Source organism: Saccopteryx leptura, chromosome 3, assembly GCF_036850995.1.
Source record: "Saccopteryx leptura isolate mSacLep1 chromosome 3, mSacLep1_pri_phased_curated, whole genome shotgun sequence".
In the NCBI taxonomy this organism is placed as follows: Eukaryota; Metazoa; Chordata; class Mammalia; order Chiroptera; family Emballonuridae; genus Saccopteryx; species Saccopteryx leptura.
This window is the reverse complement of record NC_089505.1, coordinates 269,142,847-269,167,188: the sequence shown is the minus strand read 5'-3', so window position 1 is coordinate 269,167,188 and position 24,342 is coordinate 269,142,847. Positions and strand designations below refer to the sequence as shown.

The following is a 24,342-nucleotide window of genomic DNA, read 5'->3' as shown; positions in this document are numbered from 1 at the left end:
AACTGTATAGCTACTTTTTCCCACCCTGTATAGTGAAATGCATAGATATTAAGCATACAGTTTGGTGAGTTTTGATAAATGCATCTACCAGGTAACCCACATCCTTATCAAGATACAGAACATTTCCACTGCATCAGAAACTTTCTTCCCATGCCTTTATAGTCAACTCTCCACTGACCTCCAACCAGTGCTCTGATTTCTTTCACCATGGGTAAGTTTTGCCTGTTCTAGAATTTCACATAAAATGGAAACTTAAAGTACATATCTTTTTGTGAATAGATTCTTATGTTCAGCAAAATTTTTTTTATGTGCCTTAGGCATGAAACAGCTCTGGCCACCAATACAGGCATCAAGCTAGGATGAACTAGGGCTGAACACCTGCTTTGCCCCTGACTGATATAAGAACAGCACCACCAATCAGGTGCCTCCTTGCCCATTGCCAGGGGCTCAGCATAATGTTTTTGAGGTTCATCCATGTTGCTGCATGTTCCTTTTATTGAGTAGTATGCCTGTATCATAATTTGCTTATGTACAGTCCTGTTGCTGGACATTTGAATTGTTTCCAATTTGGAATATTATGAAAAAAGCTGCTATGAATATTTTTGTATAAATTTTTACTTGGACATATGTTTTCATTTCTCTTGGGAAAACACCCCAGAATAGAATAATTGCTCACAATAAATTGTGTATGTTTAACTTTGTAAGAAAACCCCAAGTCTCTTTTCATAAACACTACCTGCTCTTCCATTTTTACAGTAGTGGAATAGTTCTACTTTCTTCATATGTCCATCAGCTTCCTTGTGCTGTCTCTTATCTTGTCCCTTTAACTGTGGGTTAGCTATAAACTAGTTTGATCAAAAACCAAGATGAGATCCAGTTTAAATTCTTTGGCAAGAATGCTTCAGATGTGGTGCTTTCTAGTTCATCCTACACCTCACGTGGAAAGCACGTGTGACATGGTTGTCCCACTCTTAGTTAAGATGCTAAGATGGATCAATAGACCCAGAAGGTGGCAGCCTCATCCCCCCCCATTGTAAACTTCTCCATCAACCCTTCCTCTAATGTAGTGGTTCTCAAACTCTTTGAAGTTGAGGCACATTTAAAATCCTACAAATAATTGTAGGTGTACTATATACAAATTTCTGAAAAATATGTTATAATAATTAAGTCAAATATTAAAGAAAAAATATAAAGTCCAAGCATGCTTTTATGGTAATTAAACAAAATAAATACAACAAAATTACATTTATTCTGACATTAAAAAATATTTTTATGTTATAGTTTTTGAGTTATGCTTTTTATAATTCATAAAAAAGAGGGATTAAAAAATAAAAAAATGACAAAAAGTTATCTTTTTATATATAGCTATATTCTTAGTAAGATTTAGTAAATTCGGCAGGTCCCGGTACAAATGTGTTAAGTTTTTTTATTCTTGCGTTTATGAGAAACATGAGCCTGATGTGTCCTAGTGATTTCTTCAATGTTTGGGCATATATGTGAAAGGCAATCTCTCATTTCCTCATTAATACATTGAAGAGTTCCTCTCTTTTTACTCTTAATTGTGTTGAGTGCAGAAAACCCCCACCATACATATCATCTTAACTTTACACCAAACAAAGGTAGAAGAAACTTGCCTCCAGTCTTTCCAGGGAACATGGGGGGTAGTGTAAACAATCCAGCACCACAGCTTAACAGCCTTTTGCAACCTAATCAGGCAAGTGAGGTGGGGGGTTGGGCACACAGTCAGCTTACAGCCAATTCTTCATACCTCTGTCCCCCCAAAATCTAATCTCCAAAAACCCTATTGGTGTTTTGGTTTCCAACAGGCACATATTTCTCTGGAATACCATAGGGCGCCCCTGGAAGTCTAGGGCACACCAGTGCACCTTGGCGCACACTCTGAGAACCACTGATCTAATGGTTTCAAATGATCTTTGCCTTTAAGGGTTGAATAACATGCAGTTCTCATCCTAAAGATTTTTCAGTTTAGTTGAGGACACATGTCTAAATATAGTATAATAGGCAATTCACAATTTAAAGAAAATAATTGCCAATAATGGTTCAGAGTTTCAAAATACTAAAGGACATCAGAGAAAGGAAAACAGAGAGAAGAGAAAGAGTTAATGTAGGGAGGCATTTTCCAGGTGGTGGAGAGCAGGGAGGCCATTTAGAACAAGAGAGGGGCTGTGCACAGAAACAGACGGGTGTTGGGGAAGCTGACTGAAATCACAACCAGTGAGTCTGACCAGGCAGTGGTGCAGTGGATACAGCGTCGGCCTGAGACACTGAGGACCCAGGTTTGAGCCCCCTCATGGGGGCCTGATGATTGGTACTATTTGTAGAGCTATGGAGAAAGGTGATACAAGCCTGGCCCTTAGAGAATCAGAGAGACCTGTACCTTCACTCTGCCCTTCTGTGTGATGCTGACAAGGAATAAGCTGTGAAATTTACAAAAGTTAAATAAGCAAATAAACAGTGGGTAATGGTAAAACATCTTCAAAAATTAAGGATACCAGCCTGACCTGTGGTGGTGCAGTGGATAAAGCGTTGACCTGGAATGCTGAGATTGTCACTTCGAAACCCTGGGCTTGCCTGGTAAAGGCACATATGGGAGTTGATGCTTCCTGTTCCTCCTCTGCTTCTCTCTCTGTCTCTGCTCTCTCCAAAATGAATAAATAAAAAAGAAAAAGAAAAATATTAAGGATGCCAATAAGCAAATGAAAGGGTGTTTATCACAAATCATTAGGGAAATAAAAATCAGAACTACAATGAGATACCATTTTGCAACCATTAGGACTACTATTATTTTTTAAATGTCCACTTATGCATGAAATAAATAAAATGCGGTATGTTCAGCCTTAAAATAGGATGAAATTCTGACACATGCTACGATATAGAAGAACCTTCAAAACGTGCTAAATGAAACAAGCAGACACAAAAGGGCAAAGATTGTATGATTCTACTTATATGAGATGCTAAAGCAGTCAAACTGATAGAAACGGAAAACAGAATGCTGGCTGCCAGGGGCTGGGGAGAGAGAGGAATAGGGAGTAGAGTTTCCTGACAGGGAGTTTCAGCTTGAAAAGATGAAAGAGTTCTGGAAATGGGTGGTGGTGATGATTGCATAGCCATGTGAAAATCTACTTAATTTAAGTTACTGAACTGTGGACCTAAAAATGGTTAAAATGGTAAATTTTATTTTAGGCATGTTTTATTGCACACACACACAATAGGGAATTCCATACAGTAGAATTCAGCAATGGACTTCCAGAAATGTGAAAGTTAATTTTTACTCTCCACCTCTTCTATCTCTCTCCCACCCCATGCCAAAAGACCAGACTTAACAGCCAGTACATCCCATCCCCCTATCTAGTTTTTTTTATAAATAAATTTTAATTAATTTTAATGGGGTGACATCAATAACTCAGGGTACATATATTCAAAGAAAACATGTCCAGGTTATCTTGTCATTCAATTATGTTGCATACCCATCACCCAAAGTCAGATTGTCCTCCGTCACCCTCTATCTAGTTTTCTTTGTGCCCCTCCCCCTCCCCTCTCCCTCCTTCCCTCCCCCGCCCTCCGTAATCACCACACTCTTGTCCATGTCTCTTAGTCTCCCCCTATCTAGTTTTATCACCCATTGTTCCTCAACACACATCCTTTGTTTTACAGCCAGTTTAGAGACCAATGCTCCAAAAGAAAGGGCAAAATCAGAATAAATAGGAAGAAGAATAGGGAAAGAGAAGGTTTCATGCTTAATAAAATGGCACTTTTTATTATCCAAGTGTAATAGATGATCAAGATTAACATCTAATAGGTGATCAATCAAGATGATCAATATTAACATGTTGCTCCTGCCCCTTTCCCTTTAAACAGCTCTAATGGTATGTATTTTATGAAAGGATAAGTTGAAATAAACATCAAGGAGTATAATACACTCTTAGGCATCCTCCTCCCAATCTAGGACTCCTTCACCTTCTTTCTGATCATTTAAGCTAAATGGTAGAGGCTTCCCACATGTGGCACTTAACGGAGACAATACAGTCTGCAGTAGAGGCGAAGGACCTGGGCTCTAATTTTGCTTCTGCTATTGTCTGCTGTTGACTTTAGATAAGGTACATTAGGGTCCTGTGCCTAATCTATCATTCCTCTGTCTTGCTATGACTGGGATGGGCAAAGCATGAGGGCATGGCCAAAGGAAGGAGTTGCAAAAATTCAAAGTCCGGAATTTCTACTTTTAGTAGAGTTCCTCAAAGTTAAAAAGCTACAGATTTTGCCTCAATGAATATTCATTACAAAAGCTGAACTTTGGAGTTCACTGCTCAAGAGAAAAATCATTTGAAGGAGAAGGCTTTTTCTCCCCCTCACCCCTTTTAATTTCATGGTAGAGTGATAGGCATTTCCCACTGGATTAAAAATATAAATAACAAGAACAATATGTCATACATAATGGAAGGCCCACAAGCAGCGTTCTTTAATCCTCTTCTTGTATAAGCACTCTTTGTTGTCCATTATCTCAGTGATCAAGAGTGGTGACCAGCCTTGGGGACTGTGAGACCAAGGCAGAGAAATTCTTTACTTAGATATCTTAATGACCATGTGGGGACATGTTGGTGGGGCGAGCTGGTCGTCCGACGTCACTGTGGTAGCTGCTACATACCCACAGGTTATTATGAAGTAGAGTGTATGATTTTAGAAGCTAGAGCTTTGAAGCTTGAGAGAAGTTCTTCATTTTCAGATGTATACAAAGATGAAAAACACAAGACATTATTGTACCAAGAGATAATGCTCACTCAGAGATGTACAATATTGTCTAAACTCAATGGCATAATTGATCACTGTCTTTATGACCAAAGGAAGTTCCACACTGTTCTCTATCTACATATAGTTGAATCTTATTATTTACAGCAATTAAGTTCTATAAAATCACCACAAACACTGAATTGGCAAATAAAATTGCTCCTAGGGAAAAGAAAGGGTTAGATTATTGTAAGTTTCACTCAACTTGATCAATGCCTTATTTTGGACATGTTTCTGTTTACAGACCCCTTATTTAATATATATTGTTGATTCATTTACATTGAACTAATGGTCAACAGCTCTGTTCTCCATCATGATTCCCTTCATGATGCATAAAGAAGTCCTCAAGTCTTTTTTTATTCCAGATCTTTTCTTGTACAGGATGGAGCATGAATGATACAAACCAAAACTTTTTCTTGCTGTGTGACCATAATTGATCCATGCTTTGCTTAGAAGTGTAGAAAAAAATGAAGCCTTTCCTTTTTCTGTGACAGATCTGGTCTTCCATTGGAAGGGGAAAGCCCAGTGGTGGGATTCAGCCGGTTCACACCAGTTCGGCAGAACTGACACCTAATTTTTTGTTGAGTTTGGCGAACCGACTGTTAAAATGGTACTTGTAATCAGGGTTTTTTCTAAGGTGGGTGCCTGGGCAGCTGTCCATTGTGGAAATCACAAATTTACATTCCTTACTCTTTTTTTACGTTCATCTGTGCAACAGTGTATTCTAAGTGCTCATAGTAATGTTCATTCCTTCCATAGGTGAAAAAAAATCACAAGTGAGGACACCAATTAAGAAGCAGTATGGAAATACCTTAAATAACAGTTTTATTGTTTTTTTGTCAGGTATTATTTAATATTTTTTCATTAATATTTTAAAACTCTTATAATCTAGTTTTGTGTACCTCTTTTATTGTTCTTATTTAGGTATTAAATGCACGAGATAATAAACTACCTTTTGGTATATCGTTTTTTTATACTTAAAATGGTCATCAGGGCAGAGTGTCGGTTGTTAAATTATTTGAACCCAACCATTGGGAAAGCCTAATTCATCAGTTAATAATTTCCGTCTTTTCAGTTAAAACAGTTTTCTTTTAGTTTACAATAGTTTCTCCTTTCAGAAAAATCCTCATTTGTTCTGAATGTTGTGCCTTTGAGGTCACGGCAGGGGACCTTAGAGTTGCATCAAGCAGGTTCTGGTGCTGCTTCCTGGTCCTCATAGCCTCTCTGGTTATGGTACCTCACTCAACCTACCACTGAAGTCTTCGTCTGAGGAAAGTGTAATCTAGTCTCTTTTGGTTTGGTCACTGCCTAGGAGTTTTCCCAGCAGACCTGCCCGTCCTACATGACTGAGACTTTATGCCAGAGCTGACTGACACAGGGATGTACTTCACCCAAGGTGAAGGGCCAGCAGAGACCTTCTTAGATATTTTCCAATTGTTGGTAGAACCTAGTTCCTCTGAAGGAAAAGTGAGGGGCTCAGGACCTGAGGGCTGCTATGCTTGCTACCCAGCAGAAGCAGAGGTAGCCAGGTAGAGAGTATGAAAGTTGCAGAAGCATTATGATCCCCAGTCTAACTTGTACATGAGTTCCTGCAACTCTTTTTTTTTTCTTCTTCTTTGAGAGAGAGACAGGAACATCGAGCTGCTCCTCCTATATGCACCCTGACTGAAGAAGTGAACCGACAACCTTCACACTCCGGAAAGACTATCCAACCAACTGAGCTATCCAGCCCTGGTCCTTTCTTCCTATTGTCTGTGACCTATACATACATCCTTCTATTCTAGTAAAATTTCCCCTTTGAGTGCAATCTAGTGTCAGTTTCTGACACCTGCAACTGAAAAAAAAAAATCCTAAAACAGTATGTTTTAAAGTACTTCAATCATCATCACAAACTTGTATGTTTACAATAGCTCCAAATCACCTTAGTTTACACCAGTCCCCACAAGTGTACCGTGTTTAAAGGTTGGGAACTATTGGTGGAAAGCATATGAGACATTCAAAAATAATCAAGCTTCTGATTTCTATTGTTATCATTTCCTTTTCTTTCTAGTTTTATTACCCAAGCACGCATCTCTGAACCGTATGGTTAAATTCTGCCTCCTTTCTTTTTAATGTTATATATATGAAGTCATACAATCTGTTTTTGGATTCGGCATTTTTGTTCTGGATTGTTTTTTTCAGATTTATCTAGTAGTTAACTAGCTATAATTCAGTTCTTTAAACTTGCTGTTTGGTATTGCATTATATGAATGCACAATCTTTATTCTGTTGATAGCCATTTTTAGCTTTTATGAATAATGCTGCTGTGAATATTCTTGGTGAATACATGCACACTTTTTTTTTTAAGTATTTATGTAAGAATCAAATTGTAGATCATGAATATGTGTGTTTTCAGGTGAGTCAGTAATACCAAATTCTTTTCCTAAAGGACTGTTCCAGTGTTTATTCTCACCAACATTTTACAAATTTCTTTTGTTCCATGTCCTAACACTTGTCAGTTTTTTAAATTTTAGCTATGGTATAGCATTGTGGTTTTAATTTCACTTCCTCCTGATTACTAATGAAACTGAACACACTTTTGTACATTTAATGGCCATTTGTATATCTTCTTTTGTGAAATGCCGTTGAAGTTTCTTGCCCGTTTTTCTATTTGGTTGCCTTTCTCCTTACTGATTTTGTAAGAGCTCTTTATATACTTGGATGAGACCCCTGTTGGATATATATGTTGGCACCATCTCTCACTCTCTGGCTTGCCTTTTCACTTTCTTAATAGTGTCTTGGGGGAAGATATTTTTAACTTTAATGTATTCAGACTTATTAATTGGGAATTGAAAATAATGTATCTGAAAGAGTAAGTAGATTAAGCAATGGAAAATAAATTTCTCAATTTAGTAAAAAGAACTTACACAGGCTCTATAACCAAAGTTGCACATTCTTTCTTTGGAATGTTATTTCTGTGATGGCATTTTATTTTTAGATGATTGAAAATTCCATTACATTACAAACCACAGAAATACATGTACAGTATATAATTTCGCTGCTTGGTGGTACCATAAAAACTAATAATAATAATAAAAACTGTTGTTCTTAAAGTTTGCTGAACAATAGGACGTGGCTGTTAATTAACAAATTAAAAAATATAAACATGTTAAAAAGTCTGTAATCCTGTTACACATTACAGTTGGCTGTAAAATGCATAGACTCAGGCTTTCGCTATAAAATGCTGGCCATACATATAGTCAAACAAGAAACCAGAAAAACAATATTTTAATTATGGAAAATTTCAAGCATTCTACATTGCCAATATAACTAACATCCCTGTACCTACCACCTAGATAATGTTAACATTTTGTCATATTTACTTTAAAAATTAAATAAAGTTTATGCTCCTTTGTTCTCCTGTTTCACTCCTTCTTCTGTTCTCACTAGAAGCAGCCACTATCCATAATTTGATATGTACCCTTCTAGTTCTTGTTTCTCTTTTAGTTCATGTTCATGTGTTCGTGAACAATACAGATATTGCTTCATGCTTTTTAGATGTATCTTTTCATGTTATAGTATACAGCCAGTTCATTTTAAACATAGTACTTTGTCATGTTGATCTGTACAGATCTAGTTATTGGTTTTAACTGCTATATTGTAATTTATGGCAAACATGAACTCTGAATTTATTTCATTCCTATATCAATGAACATTTCTGTGTAGCAATAAATGCAATACCTAGAAAAAAATCTAACATATAATAGGTCCTCAAAAATTATTTAATAAATGAGTAGAGGCAGGGTTTTAATTCAAGGCAAAGTGGCGTCAAATATCTCAGGCAAAATACTTCTTGTTCCAATTCTCCAGTTATTTGTTAACGTCCACCCTATCTGCATGCGTCGCAAGAATCATTCCTGAAAATTTCTAATGTCTTTTTATCCATTTCACTAAAAAAGTCTCTGATGTGGTTTGCGTTTTGGGGTAGCGATCCAGCGGGTAAAGAACACAAAAAATCTCACTGTCAAAATATAAGGCAATAAAGACTTGTCTGGTGTGGAGCAGGGGTGGGTGGCAGCAGCAGCAAGTGTTATACATTTGGGATAGGTCTGAGAGTTTACAATGCAGGGCATGTCCGGTGTTACCAGATCCGGATAAAGAGAGCAGAATACAGAAGTCTTTCCCTGGGTGCACGTTCTGAAAGATGTAACCATCAAATACCAGACGGTTACCATGGGAACCAGCGGGGAAGAGGAAAGGGGGTTGGCCAGAATTCTTGATATGCTTAGAATATTTCTTCTTCCGGTCCTCCGCTCTTCGCAACCACCGCTACTCTCCTCGGTCTCCCGCCCATTCTGTGAACTTTCATCATTACCCTCCTCCGTGACTCTCCTCGGTCCTAAGTCTCCATCTTGAACCATGCGTCAAGATGGCGCTCCTAGACCCCGAGGCCGAGCCTAGGCGAGTCACCGAGGCTGCGCGCGGCACCGGGCGGGCGCGCGAGGGTGGGGCGGTGACGTTGAGACGTCGCCCCGCCCCTAGCAGTCGCCCCGCCCCTGGGCGAACCCGGAAGTGGAGGAGGAGGAGGCGCGGCGGCGGTGGCGAAGCAGACAAGCGCAGGCAGAGCCGTACCCGGAGCGTGTCTGGGGTTGGGGGCGGGGGGCGGGGCTGGACGGCCCGGGCAGCCGGGCCTGGACGGGGTGGGGGAGGCCATGGCCTCGGCAGAGTTGCAGGGGAAGTACCAGAAGCTGGCTCAGGAGTACTCGAAGGTATCCACCGTGGGCGGGGATTAGGGGTCCCCGGCCCTGCGGCCTCGGCTTGCCCTGACTTAATGGGACGGCGGGGTGCCACGGAGGAGGCACGGCGCGCACCCCTCTTCCCTCCTCCACCACCTCTGTCCACGATTACCTAGCCTCCACCTGCAGCTCCCAGGAGATGGAGACGGGCGGTGTCTGGTTCGTGTGCGTTTCTGCGGGAAGGAGCAGAGTTTGATTCTTCCTTGTCACTGAACTAGCGGGCGTGGAACTGGATGTCAGAAACCTTGGATTCTGCTTCTGGTGCTGGCCGGGAGGGTGCTGTTTCTTCAATTTTCCCAGCCCAGTGATGGGGAAGATCAAGCTTTCTCCCATCCTACAGGGATGATATGAGAATAAAGAGATTTTATTTGCCCCCATTCAATTTGGGAGGGTAAATAGAGTCATGCATGTAAACTGCTTCATCAGGCATGGTGGTTACGATGTAGTCAGTGATTAATTAGCAAGATGTCTGGAAATGATTTTTGAAAGCTTCAGTTCTAGAGCTGGGCCCTTTTCTCTCCCTTCCCTCCGTCACTTGGAGTGGAGCAGGGCACCCAGCAGGTATTCATTCAGTACATGTTGAATTAGGTACCGTTGTCGTATTTATGATATAAGAAAAGGACTGCTTCTGGGGAGGATGTTTCTGCCGTAAAAATATTCTAATGAAGTTAAAAAAGCGGAATCTTATATCTGTGAAAGACGATTTAGAAGTCATTAAGCGTAGTTTTGAATGATTATGGCATTCATGGGGGCAGTGGAAAGACTTAGTCCCCTTTTAACAATTTGGAGAAACTGAGACACAGTTTTTCTTATGACTTAATTTAACAAATATTCAGCAAGGTGAAATGAAAAAATAAAACCCATGACTAAACATACACACGAGTCTTTTCAGCATTGAATGGGAGCCTTTTGAGATACTACACTTACTCCAACGGTGCTACCATGAGCACAGATTGCATTTCTGTTTGAAATTGTCCTAAGAGCCTGTTGCACAATGTCAGTGATGACAGTTTTCCTCCTTTGAAATAATATTTTCTTGATTGAAAGGGCCAGAAGTTGTTCGAAACATCCATATGATGAAGTGGGATGGAGCATGGTAGTAGTACACAACTTGGCTCTACTATTTTGGGGTGAAAATGTTTCATGAGTATAAAGTAAGATTTTTTTTTTTCTTCAGACAGTAAACAGGCTCAGAAGGCAGTTTCAAATGGCAAAGGGAGTTCCAAAAATGTTTCAAATAGTGACTGAATTGCTGGAAAATTGTATAACCTCCCAAAGAAAGTAATAAAAACTTTGAAATATTTTATTCCTTTGTTCAACAGACACTTATGTGCCCCCCTGTAAATAGTCCACCAGAGTCGGTTGAGTGAGGTGGAGTTCCAGTTTAAGGAGATCTCTTTAACGGAATGTTCAAACACTGCATGTACTTATAATACACTGTGACGTGTATTCCGTGGGAGCACAATGGAGATGGAGGGTGAAAGTAGAAATTACTCATGCTGGGGAGTAGGGAAGAGGGACGGAAGGATGATAACATTCCTGGCGAAGGGAACAGGCTATGTTTGCTGACATGAAAGCACATTAAGATGCATGGCAGAGAGTAGTGAAATAGGGTTGGAGAGGTAATTTGGACCCCATCATGAATGTCAAATAAGAAGTTTGGACTTTAGTGTTTACATAATGGAGAAACATCAGAGGTTTTTAAAGAGAGGTGTAACATTACTTTTAGCAAGTAAACTATTTGGAGAGTGGATCTAAGTAGGGAAAGATTGGTGAAAAGAAGACCAGATTGTAGGTTGTTGAAATAGTTTGGGGAGAGTAATATAGGGTTAAATAAAGATAGAGAAGGGCCCTAGATTTAGGAATTTAAAAATACTTTTTAGCTTACTTTGTTGAGTGCCTGCTTTTCACAGAGAAGTAAACTCATGACAGATACAAGGAATGTATGAGCTGCTCATCCTTGTGTCTCTTTCATTCTGTGGGACATGATGAGTGAGGGAAAAAGACTGTTGACCTTGAAGTTCCAAAATGAGGGAACATGACTGCCACTGACAGCACAGGGCGGGCAGAAAGGTGAGCCGATCTGAAGTGAAGAGGTGGATTAAACTTTAGATGCAGGCATAGGATTTGGGGATTGGAAGGCACATCATGTTATTCACACTGTAGCTTGAGGTGATTGATGTTGGGGTAATCGCTGAAAATTTTTAGTGGAGATGGACTGACTAAATGTCAGGATGAAGGCTAAAACTTTTGGAATAATTCCCATAAAGACAGTAGTTGAACTTTAAGAGTGAATCAGGGTAGAACACTTGAGGTAGATTCTTTGGGGGTGTAAGATATTTTTCCCGCCAAGAAGGAAGGAAGGGGCTGGAGCCACGAAGTGTGGAATAACAAAAGGCTTTATTGAGTACAGAGCATGCATCCCACCCGCCCGGGGAGGTTTCCTGGCCCCGAGAAAAGATGGAGGACAGGGAAGTCGCAAGGATTAAACTGTGTGGGAGATATTTAAAGGGTCCCTCTAGGGAAGTCGAGCTAATATGACGTGGTGAAATCTCACTGGCTGGCAGATGGTCGCTTTTTTCCAAAGGGTTCCTGCGAAGCTTCTTTTGGTGCGCTTGGTTGTGGGCTGTCCTAGCCAAAGTTCGTGGGTCTGGGTTCTCCATGTGACCATCCCCCATTATTCACCGACCTTACAGGGGGACATCTGTGGAAAGGATGTGACAGGAGGAGGAGATCTAAGGAAACTGTAACAGGTCTGTCAGACTTGGGGTTATTCTCTCCTATTGGGCCAGACCACTTTTCATCCTTTAAATTTTTAATGTGATGGAAATTTCTGAACACAAGAGAACAGAGATTGGTCAAAAGATTTCATGTGCTTTTTATTTCCTGTCAATTCTACTGCCAAGCTATTTCTAGATAAGATCTGTTCTACCTTCAACCCTGTCCCTGTGGAAGGGATATTCTGTCTTTTTATTACCTTCCCTGGTGGAGAGATTGTGGGCTGATGTTGATCTCCAGTTAGGGTACAATGGAAAAAAAGATTTTCTCTTAATCTGTAGGAATCCTGCATATCGAGAGGAGCAAACATGATTCCTAAACCAAGGACGTTTACAAAATGTTCTTATTCTTATATAAATTAAATTGCAGCCTGTGTTCCAGGAATGAGCCCACTGCTTGCTTAAGAACCATGGTCATAATCGCCTTTCCTCCTGAGAGGGGAAAAAGCACACTTAGGAGTTTGAGAGTTTAGTTAGATAGAAGATGAACTGTGGAGGCCAAAGCAGATGAGAAGGTATGTAGACGTTGATTTTCAGAGGTTATGAAGTTAGTAGGCCACAGATGGAGGCAACCTCTTTGAGATGTGAGGAAATGCTAATCAAGCCCTCAGTTTACTACACTGTTGATGACAAATTAAAGACCATTTTTTACTTGGTGTTCATCCATGGCCTGCTCTGTTTCTGAGGATCTGGTGTATCATTATAGAGGAGAAAAGCGTTCCTGGTTCATTTGATTTTAGCCTGCTTTTTTTGCAGGGGCTTCTGCACTCCTACGTGGCACCATATTATGTGTGTAAGCAAGTTTCAAGTTCTGTCTGTCTAAAGTTTGTGTTACTCTGGGTCAGAGGCTCTCTATCTGCAGCCCCTGGGTCAGCATCATTAGATCTGGGAATGGGTTAGAAATATAAAGTCTTGGTTCCACCCCAGAATTAATGAACCTGTAACTGGTGGTCAGATCCAGCAATCTGTGTTGTAACAAACTCTCCAGCGATTTAGATGTACACCCGAGTTTGAGAACTGTTGCTTAAGGAGTGATACCAGTATAAGAGCTTTTTCTCAAAGATATCTTTTTCAAACCCTTTCTGAGGCAATAGCAACCAATGAGAAAAACCAAACATCCATTATTTCTCTAAAAATATATTTTGCAATTGATGCTTCTTTTAGTTATGAAGAATATTGCCTTTAGGAACTTCTTAGACCTGTGTTCTTAGTATAGAGCTATTCATTCTGGGGAAAGGTCAGCTATGATCCTATGTGTTTACTTTCCAGGTAGGGGGGCCTGGAAACCTGAGTAATCTACCCCTCCTGTGAGAAAACAGGCTCAGGAGCTGGAATGGATTAAAACTGAGTATTGGCCTTTGTTTTGTTTTTTGTTACCCTGGTTTATAGGGTTGACTGCTAAAGCTGGATTGGAACGGCTTTAGTGCTATCAATGTGTGTTCAGTGCTATCCAATGGAACTTTCCATGAAAATGAAAGTGTTCTGTATCTGTGCTATCCAGAGGGTAACCACTAGCCATGTGAGGCTGTTGAGCACTTGAAATGTGGCTAGTTCCATTGAGGAACTAAATTTTAGATTTTATTTAATTTCAAATAATTTAAGTAGGCACGCGTTGGACAGTCCTAGCTTGGCCCCTAGATCAGTGCATCACAGACATAAATGTCTATGTGACTTACCTGAAGACTTGTTGAATTGTAGATTCTGGTTTGGTCGGTCTGGGGTGGGGCCTCAGATTCTCTCCCAAGTAATGCTGCTGCAGCTGTCCACAGACCACACTTGGAATAGCAAGGCTTTAGAACAGTGGTTCTCAACCTTTCTAATGCCGTGACCCCGCAATACAGTTCCTCATGTTGCGGTGACCCCAAACCAAAAAATAATTTTGGTGGCTACTTCATAACTGTAATTTTGCTACAGTTATGATTCAGAATGTAAATACCTGATATGCATTATGTGTTTTCCGATGGCTTTAGGTGACCCCGTCGGAGTCGTGACCCACAGGTTGAGAACCGCTGCCTTAGAAAGAAGAGGGTTGTCTTAACCCTTACTCTTTTTTTTCACTCAACTTACCCATCTAATCTCTGATGGAGCAGCTAGACTGCAAGGGCTGGGGTTGGGAGTTTCGTAATGAGTTTCCCTTCATGGTAGCTGGAGCAGGAGAAAAGGTTCTACTTGAAGACCGGTCTGAGAGGAGAAGGTTTTTTTCCTTCCTCAGTGACCAAATAGCCTCAGCCACTTGTAAGGAGACTACACAGCCACCAATACTTTATCCCCTTCCAAGGGGAAGAACAGATAAGCAGGTAAAAAGACTCAGTGGTATTCCCAGGGCTTTGGAATATTTAAAATGTTAAATCTGGAAGGAATTTTAGGGATCATCAAGGCCCGAGATACTGTAGCTGGGGTCTCTAGATGACTTCAGTATTCTGAAGCTGCAAACCAGGGTTTCGGGGAGGCGTAGGACTGGGACACGGGTTGTCTGTTGTATATTATACCTTGATTTGTAATGAAGAAAAACTGTATGTTAAAATATTGGTTTTATAAGGTTATAAAACATGTAAATCTTGAAATGCCATTGTATGAAAATATCTGTGTGAGAGTGGTTCTAACACAGAAGATTGTTGAGGATTAGATGAGAAAATTCATGTAGATGATTTGTCTCTCTTTCTCCACTAACTCTTCCAATAGTTTGTGATCAAAGGTAGTAAGTTCCTAATCTTGGGCCAGTTACCCCACCACAGATTGTCAAAGTGACATGAGAGAGGTCATAGTTGGCTCACTGCTACACTCTGTCCTTGGAGAAATAGCTTTGTGATAAGCCTGACTGAGGCTGGGCTGCGTTAGAACCAAAGTTACGGAGAACAGGTCAGGACACTGGTTTTTGAGAGTTAGGCCCAGGGCTTTTGAGGATGCTTGGTGTCCAATAGGACCATGAGGTTCAAATTATGTGGAGAAGGGTCTGAGGCACTGTGAAAGTAGTGACAGTCTCTTACAGTTGTATACTGCATTACATTTAAACACTATTTGCATACCGTATTTAATTTGATTATCTAAAAATTTATTAAGTGCTTTCTCTTTCCATCACATTGATTTTTCATTATAGGCAGGAGCTACAAGGAATTATACCATTGTCTCTACCAGGAAGGACAGTTTAGTTGGCAGATGGGAGATTAATAGAGAAATCATAAATTAATCATTAATCATATGTGAATTAGTAAATGTAAAATTTACTATTTTAAACATAAAATTAAAACTGAACAGTTTAGTAAGAGTTGTCTTGTTACTGTATTAGCAAGTGCCAAGGGAACTGAAGGGCAGGCTCACTGTGGACCATAAGGGGACCGCAGGGAGTGGTTAAAAGAAATTTATAGAGGAAGCAGGACCAGAAATAGGAAGTGAGCTCTTAGAAGAACAGTTGGGGTTTGGTTGGTCATGAAGAAGGGCTGTGCTTTCAGAGTTAAATCAAAGCAAATCAGAAAATTACAAGAAAATGGAAAATAAGGTGTAAAAGGAGGCAGGGTACAGAGTTGGGATTCAGAGGTGCTGTCCCTCTACTGAATGGAAGGGAAGAGTTTGGTACACAGCTGCTGGAAATAGGCAGTATCATCTCCTGGGGAGTTTCCCTCCCTAAGGGAGACTTCAGTATGTCCATGTGTATTGGAGTCTCCACACTTATCTCCTGGAGGCATTAAGGACCATTTGGTGATCTTATCTCTATTTCTACAACAGGAACAATGTGCGTGTGCCTCCCTACTGTGCTAGATGCTGGTGAGAAGAAATAGATCCTAAATGACCAGACTGACGACAGCAGTGTCAGCAGGGCAAGTTGCTGGCCCAGTAATGCGGAAGTGTTGCATAGCGATGCTGAAGTGCAGGAAAAGGCCAGACACCCCCAAGTGTAATTAACATAGCAGTGGAGCATGCCTTTTATCATTGTCATCCTTTTCTACCTACTACATAATAGAAAGGTATTTTAGAGAAATATTTCTGAAAGCTGTGTTTTCTATTAGGCAGTTTCATTGAAACCATGTTTGAATTGTTATTAATTTAGCAAACTATTTTCAAAAGGAAAATCCCAATCATTTTTCATTATAGTCAGATTAAATGCTAAACAACAGTGATTTGAAAGTTTTTTTTTTCTCTTTCATAGAGTAGGCTGTTCAGTTTGCTTAGGTAGCGTTTAAGTGTGCCTTACACATGAAAGGTGAGGTTCTTTTAAATTTTATTTAAATTCTATAGTCTGGTCCTACAGAAAATTTACGTTTTAGAAAATTTCAAGCTTCATCTCTAGTCCTTGAAGCAGTCACTAGGAGCTTCTATATATTATACCACACCAAGAAGACATTACAGATCAAAGATAGGACAGGGCTATGCATTGAAGCCAAATACTCAAGTAGTATTGCTATCTTTTGGCTAACTGGGTTTGAAAGTATTCATTGAATTTTGTTACTTAGGTAACACATTATCTACGACTATGTAAAAAAGTAAATTATTACTTGATGGAAGCCAACATTAAAGTGATACTTCTTTCTTCTGAACTTCTAGAGCAGAGGTACCAAACTTTTTCTGTAAAGAGCCTAATGGTAAATATTTTAGGCTTGGGGCCATGTGGTTTTTAACTACTCATCTCTGCCATTTTAGATCAAAAGAACGCATAGACAATGAAAGGCAATAAATAGATAATGAGTATGGCTGTGTTGCGGTAAAACTGTAAAATAGGTCGCAGGCCAGTTTGGTCCATGGGCCTTAGTTTGCCAAGCCCTGTACTAGAGAATTTAATGTCTATACAACCTTTTTCTTAAAGCAGAAAATACTAGGATTGCTGCTGATCTTTCATCTTCCTTTTTATTTATTTTTAGTTTTATTATTATTATTTTTAAATCAAGTGAGAGGCAAATAGGGGGAGAAACAGACTCCTGCATGTGCCCCCACCGGGATCTAGCCGGCCACCTCTGTGTGGGGCTGATGTTCTGCCCATCTGGGGCTGCTGCTCTGTTGCTCAGCACTAGAGTTGTTTTAGTGCCTGAGATGAGGCCAAGGAGCCATCCTTAGTGCCTCGGGTAACCTTGCTCATTCTAGTCATGGCTTCTTGAGGGGGAGGGGAGGGGGAGAAGCAGATGGTTGCTTCTCTTGTGTGCCCCGAGTGGGATTTGAACCTGGGACTTCCACATGCAGGGCCGATGCACTACTGCTGAGCCAACTGGCCAGTGCCTTCCCTTTTTAAATTGTAAGCGCTTTGAAAACAGAGACCGTTTCTTTTACTTCTTTCTCTTCTCCATATCATTTAGTGCAATGCCTTACACCAGGCAAACGATAAGAAATATATCTATTCCCCTTTATAGTCTATTTTAGTAAATAGCTCTGTTTCCATTTGTGAAGCACTTTATGGTTTAGAAAGTGCTTTTACATATTTTTTTTTTTCTGGTTCTCACTACTACCACAGAAGAAGGAAGATAGGGTAGATGGATGTATTTACTTATTTTTTAGACCATATAACTGAGGCTCAGAAAGGTTAAGTGAGTTTCTGAAGGTTATATTGTTTGGTAAATTGGTAGAGCAAGATTGGGTTTTTTTTCTGTTGTGGTAGTGAACTGTGATTGTGAACATAACAATAGAAGGAGCTCATCTCTGAGTCTGTCTTTTGCTCAAACCGACTATCCTGCAGTATTTCTGCTTTTCTTCTTAAAATCTTAGCTAAATTTTCTCTTGAGTTTCAAATACTCAGTTTAAGGGTTAGTTTAAAATATTCCTATTCTTATCGATGATATTGTCACACTTGTTTTGTTTCTCAGAGAAGAACCCAGTCTCTCAAGGTCTCAGTACTGAACCCCAGATTATTAGTCTATAAGCATTTGGCTTTGGCTGCGTTGCACTGATCTGTTTATACTTCCACACTCTGTGTTATCTGGCTGAGAATGTTCCTCTTTCTACAGAAGTCGATTACTCTTTTCTACAGAAGTAGATTTCAAAACTCTGCCAGTGGTGGTTATATTGATGTACACATACATTGGTCAAGCTGTATAATTTTTTGTTTGTATATACTTTATATAAAATAAAAGTGTGCCTCAATTAAAAAAATTAACTAGGAAGAAAAAATAATTCCAGTCCTACCTCTTCAAAGGCTCCCCTCCTTTACTCATTTGTATGTAGCTTTATAAAACAGTAACCAATATTGTCTAATGGCATTGTGACTCTGGAGTCAAAACGGCTGGGGTTTGGATCTCGGCATTGCCACTTCTCTGTATCTGAGTTTGCTTCTCTGTAAAATGGAGATAATATAGTGCCTACTTCATGGGGTTGTGAGGTTTAATGAAGTAATATATGTAAAATACTTAGGACAGTGCTGGTATGTGATGAGCATTCGGATCCTAGCTGCTATTATTATGAATTAATTTCTGAACAGAGCCTGCTTCTTAGTTGCTTTTGGTCACTGCCTCAGCTGATGCCTGTTGACAGGTTGCCATTCCCGATGACATTTGCACAACTAATGCTAGGAAAATTGTCCTGCTGGGTATATTGATGCCCTACACTTTGATTTCCTATAGAATTATTATTTCATAATTTGTCCAATTGTACATATTTTACAGATGAATGGTGTTGCCAGAGTTTCAAGGAAAATAGTTTTTATTTAAGAAGATGATTTGGTTTCACACAAAGAACCATGTACTAGAGATTGAGAGAACTGGATTTTAGCTGCAGTTTTGCCACAGATTATGTTTTATGTCATTGGACACCTCAGCCACTGTGTGTTTGTCTGAAAAGTAGAAGAATGATGGTACCTACTATCCTCTTCTGGCCTAATATTTTTGTTCCCATATATATGTGAGAAGATAGTTATTCAGTGTTATGATTCCTATAAAGTAATCATAAGTGATTTTCTTGCTATGAGTGATTTATTTAAATTAAAAATTATTTCTTATTCTGTTTTCAGCTTCGGGCTCAGAATCAGGTCCTGAAAAAAGCTGTTGTGGATGAACAAGCAAATTCTGCTGCTTTAAAGGTATGAACAGGATACTTGTATTGTGAGGCTGAGTGAGTAGTGTTTGGTGTGCGTAAAGCAGGGAATTTAGTTGGTTTCCTGGGTTAAAGTCCCAACTCTGACACTAATTTACTAGGGATAGCGATGAGTAGTACAGTTTTTGTGTTTAACTTTATTCTTTTTTCACTATGAATATTATGTTCTTTGATTTTCTTAGCTAAAAATTAAAAAATTCTATTATTCAACTAATGCATTTCTCTTACACCTCAAGGCCTTTATTTAGCTAAATTCTTCTGGATTAATTGGGCTTCTTGTCTTGATCACTGACAGAACTCTCAGGAGGCCCATGTCATATTCATATTTATATCCCCAGTATTCAGATGGTTGTTCCCTAATAAATGGATTTGAAAGTGTGAATCATTAATCTTGTGTTTGGGTTGAACTTTTTAGTAGTAATAACCTGTGTTAATCAGGACACTCAGTTTGATATTTTACCATCAGCAGGTTTGTTAATATGTAGAAGATGAAAGCATTTGTTTCTAGTTCATTCTAGTTGACATGTAATAAATATTGCTTAGTGATACATATGCATATATATATATTTATTTATTATTACTTTTTTTTTATTTATGGATTTTAGTGAGAGGGAGATAGGAACATCACTCCATTCCTGTGTGTGCCCTGACAGAGATTGAACTGGCAGCCTCTGTGCTTTAGGACGACACTCTAACCAACAGAGCTATTTGGCCAAGGCTGTTTTTTTTTTTAATTGGATATATTAATTCTAGGATACGGATTCTTTCTTGGCCAAGTTTTAGTTAAATGCATGTATGGGAAAAGTAGGTTTACAATTGTGAATATGTGAAACACAATGTATTCTTTGTGTGTGTGTGTGACAGAGACAGAGAGAGAGAGAGAGAGACAGATTGGGACAAACAGGGAGAGAGATGAGAAGTATCAGTTCTTCATTGTAACTCCTTTAGTTGTTCATTGACTGCTTTCTCATATGTGCCTTGACCAGGGGAGGCGGGGGCTATAGCAGAGCGAGTTACCCCTTCCTCAAGCCAGCAACCTTTGGGCTCAAGCCAGCGACCATAGAATTATGTCTATGATTCCATGCTCAAGCCAGCGACCCTGCACTCAAGCTGGTGAGCCCGCACCCAAGCCAGCGACCTCAGGGCTTCAAACCTGGGTCCTGTGCATCCCAGTTCGATGCTCTATCCACTGCACCACCACCTGGCCAGGCTACACAATTTATTCTTGTATTATTATTTATTAATATAACAGTTGTAAATGTACTTTTGCCCACCCCTGTATACTGCCTACCTCATTTTTTTTTGCTCTCTTCTTTGTTCCTTCTTTAGACTAAAGGGATTAGGATTCTCTTTTCCCTTATCTCTTTCTGGAGTAGCCCCTAGCCAGTGACATATCCTACAGAGTTTCATTCAGTTACCTGAATGGGAACCCAGAAGTATGTCCTTTTACTTAGCCAGTGTTGCACCCAACACTAAAGAAATCATCTTTTAAGAATGCCCCCTTGGCCTGACCTGTGGTGGTGCAGTGGATAAAGCGTTGACCTAGAATGCTGAGGTTGCCAGTTTGAAACCCTGTACTTGCCTGGTCAAGGCACATATGGGAGTTGATGCTTCCTGCTCCTACCCCCTTTCTCTCTCTCTCTCTCTCTCTCTCTCTCTCTCTCTCTCTTTTTCTCTCTCTCCTCTTTAAAATGAATTTAAAAATTAAAATAAAAAGAGTGCCCCCTGTTCATGCTATTCCATAGACTCAGGGCTGAGATAGTTCAGGATACCTTACCCATACTTCCAAAATTCTCTGTGCCCAAGCCAACATGATTAAAAATAAGCTTTATAGTCAAGATTTGTTAGTCGAGTTATTATTTTGCCTGAATTATTGATGAAATGATCAATATTTGTCCTAATGATATTTAAAATCTGTTAGTGGGGAAAGTACTATATTTTTAGCTCCATAAGATGCATGGGCATTTTCCCCTCCACTTTTGGGCGAGAAAAGTGCATCTTATGGAGTGAAAAATACGGTATTTCCTAGCTTGTCTTTATAGCCCATTTTTGGGTTGACACCCTGTTGCTGGTTATGTTTGATTAACTTTAATGAAGTGATTGGGGTGATGGTGGTATGGTGATGTTGACAGCAGGTTCTATTTATTGAACACTCACTATGTATCAGGCATCTCAGTTAATCTTCATGATAACTCTATAAGAGAAGGTAACATTATTTTCATCCCCCTTGCACAAACTAGGATTTATAGAGAGTCTGGGATAAATGTCTTCTGAAATTAATGATTGGGTAATGGAGTTGGAGCATTAGTCAGCTAGTGATTACTTAATTATAAAGATGTAAAGAAATTTGTTTTACCATTCATTGCAGTGGTCATTATAATTATAGTAAGAATGACAGTTTGCTGGTTCACTCAAAAGGAATGTTAGGATGTCTTCTGTTTAGTAGGCTTTTAATTATATTGGGTTTGTCTCTTCAATGAATTGTGGATACAATAAGCATTCACTGATTTGAATGTCTTTAATTTGAAATACTGATAATTTGGACATGGTAGAACTAAATTTATCATTGAATCTCAACTGAAAACCAAGGGCTACTAAGCAAACAATAGAAAGGAACAATGTTTTTCTACTTACTCAAAACATATTATTCTATCGCTCTAGCCCAGCTCTCAACATTTAAATAGTCAATAGATTGCAGGCACCATATGTAAGGCTGGTGGCCATGGCCATGCAGGTTCACCTTGGACTCGGGCAGCCGGTAAAGGAACTGTGGAGCCAGAAAATGGTTTATTAGAGCATTGTAATGGTGGATGGACGAGCAGGCAGGCAGGGAAAACCGTTTTCCTCTCTCAGGGCTCATGAGCAAACAGGCGTAAGGGAGGGGGGGAACCCCTTCTCTGGCAAACAGTAGCAAAAAATGGCCTCTCAGTGGTGGCAGGCAATCTGCAATCTCCAATCTGCCCAGAGGACAAGCACCTGCAGCCTTACATAGACTATACACACTATACACACGTGGTGCTGCTTCGTGCTCAGGCACCAATCAGGCAAAGTACAAGTGAGCAAGTCTAAAACATTTGTTTGCCCAACACCAGCCTATAGTTTTTAGTTTGCTGCTTCAAAAACTTCAATCACCTATTCATTAAAACTTGACTTCATCTTAGCTTTGCAGTGGTTTTAAAGTGAAAATAATAAAAGTACAGTTCTTGTTTTTTTGTTTTTGTTTTTGTATTTTTCTGAAGTTTGAAACGGGGAGACAGTCAGACAGACTCCCGCATGTGCCCGACCGGGATTCACCCGGCATGCCCACCAGGGGGCGATGCTCTGCCCATCTGGGGTGTTGCTCTGTTGCAACCAGAGCCATTCTAGCGTCTGAGGCAGAGGCCATAGAGCCATCCTCAGCGCCCAGGCCAACTTTGCTCCAATGGAGCCTTGGCTGCGGGAGGGGAAGAGAGAGACAGAGAAGAAGGAGAGGGGGAGGGGTGGAGAAGCAGATGGGCGCTTCTCCTGTGTGCCCTGGCTGGGAATCGAACCTGGGACTCCCGCACGCCAGGCCGACGCTCTACCACTGAGCCAACCGGCCAGAGCTCCCAGAGCCATTCTAGTACCTGAGACAGAGGCCATAGAGCCATCCTCAGTGCCTGGGCCAACTTTGCTCCAGTGGAGCCTTGGCTGCGGGAAAGGAAGAGAGAGATAGAGAGGGCGCTTCTCCTGTGTGTCCTGGCTGGGAATTGAACCCGGGACTCCTGCACGCCAGGCCGACACTCTACCACTGAGCCAACCGGCCAGGGCCTAAAAGTACAGTTCTTTAAAGTAGCATATGGCTGTCTGTATTTGATTACCAGTGAACACAAAGTTGTCAGAATGTTATAAGTAAAATGTAGTTAGAATAATATTTTTTAAAAAATCGAGTGAATAAAATATTTATCCAGTTTCTCATTTTCTTACCCTATTATGGTATAAACAATACAGAATGGCCTGAATAAGATATATTTATATTTTGTTTCTTTTTTCACTTAACTTTAAAGGGGATTCATGTAGAACAGCAGCTGAAAATATTCTTGTGTTAGGATAACAATGATTTTTATCTCTGACAAATCAGAATAAAGTTTAGTTAAGTCTATAGAAAAGACTTCTTTTGACAGATTTAAATTCAGGGAGGGTTTATAGAAAAAAATGAATACAAATTTATTTCTGCTTGTTCTTACTCACTGAAGGGCGTTATCAATTGAGTCTGAGGTTATCTTTAAAAATTCAAGTTTATAAAATTGTAGCCTCAGGCTTTGAGTCTGCTCACTGCCAACACGTATATAACAACATTGTATAGTAACAGATAGTTGTGGGTATTTTACTTTAAGTTGATGGCTGTCTTGTTACTTTAGTATTTGTATTCTATTTCTGAATTTCCTTGGTCTGGTCAAAAAATGTCTTTGCCACTAAACAGAGCTAAAAACAGGGGCTGGAATGATAAATGTACAACAGGAATTCTCTGAAGCAAGAGGTTTTGATTATATTTTGGTGAAGCAAAAATAATTGTTTTTTTATTATTTTTAAACCTCCAGGCTAAATTATAAAGAATAGTTTGTTTTCACTTTGTAGGAACAACTAAAAATGAAGGACCAATCATTGAGAAAGCTACAGCAGGAAATGGACAGTTTGACATTTCGAAATCTGCAGCTTGCCAAGAGGGTAGAATTGCTTCAAGATGAACTGTCTCTAAGTGAACCCCGAGGCAAGAAAAACAAGGTAGGTCAAATAAAAGCAAGGTAGTGTCACTTTGTTGTTAGGTACAGACATCTATAGGCCATCCTGCTTGTAACAGAAGACCCCCACCTCCAAATTCTCTAATATTCCATTATTACACCTGGATATCAGGTCAAGAAAGCAGGTATTTACTATTAACATATACTAGGCATTAGAAGCATTTTCATATGAATGTGAGTTTGAAAGAATTTCTTAAGAGCAACATGCATATATTTGCT

General features: G+C 39.8%; 1 protein-coding gene and 1 pseudogene across 5 annotated transcripts in view; one reads left to right on the top strand and one right to left on the bottom strand.

Annotated features, from left to right (window-relative positions):
* Positions 1-304: 304 nt before the first annotated feature.
* Positions 305-448, bottom strand: LOC136401644 (small nucleolar RNA SNORA48; annotated as a pseudogene).
* Positions 449-9,450: 9,002 nt separating this feature from the next.
* Positions 9,451-24,342, top strand: part of PPP1R21 (protein phosphatase 1 regulatory subunit 21) — a 63,804-nt gene continuing 48,912 nt past the window's right edge. Inside the window, exons 1-4 of one of the 5 annotated variants that reach the window (XM_066378310.1) lie at positions 9,489-9,551; positions 16,079-16,317; positions 19,281-19,349; positions 23,960-24,106. In XM_066378310.1, coding sequence (XP_066234407.1) covers positions 16,270-16,317; positions 19,281-19,349; positions 23,960-24,106 — 264 coding nt within the window. In that variant the 5' untranslated portion in view covers positions 9,489-9,551; positions 16,079-16,269. Of the gene's footprint in view, positions 9,552-9,579; positions 9,855-13,631; positions 13,704-16,078; positions 16,318-19,280; positions 19,350-23,959; positions 24,107-24,342 lie in introns of those variants that run through there. The other 4 variants (XM_066378311.1, XM_066378308.1, XM_066378312.1 and 1 more) reach the window with 4 other exon arrangements.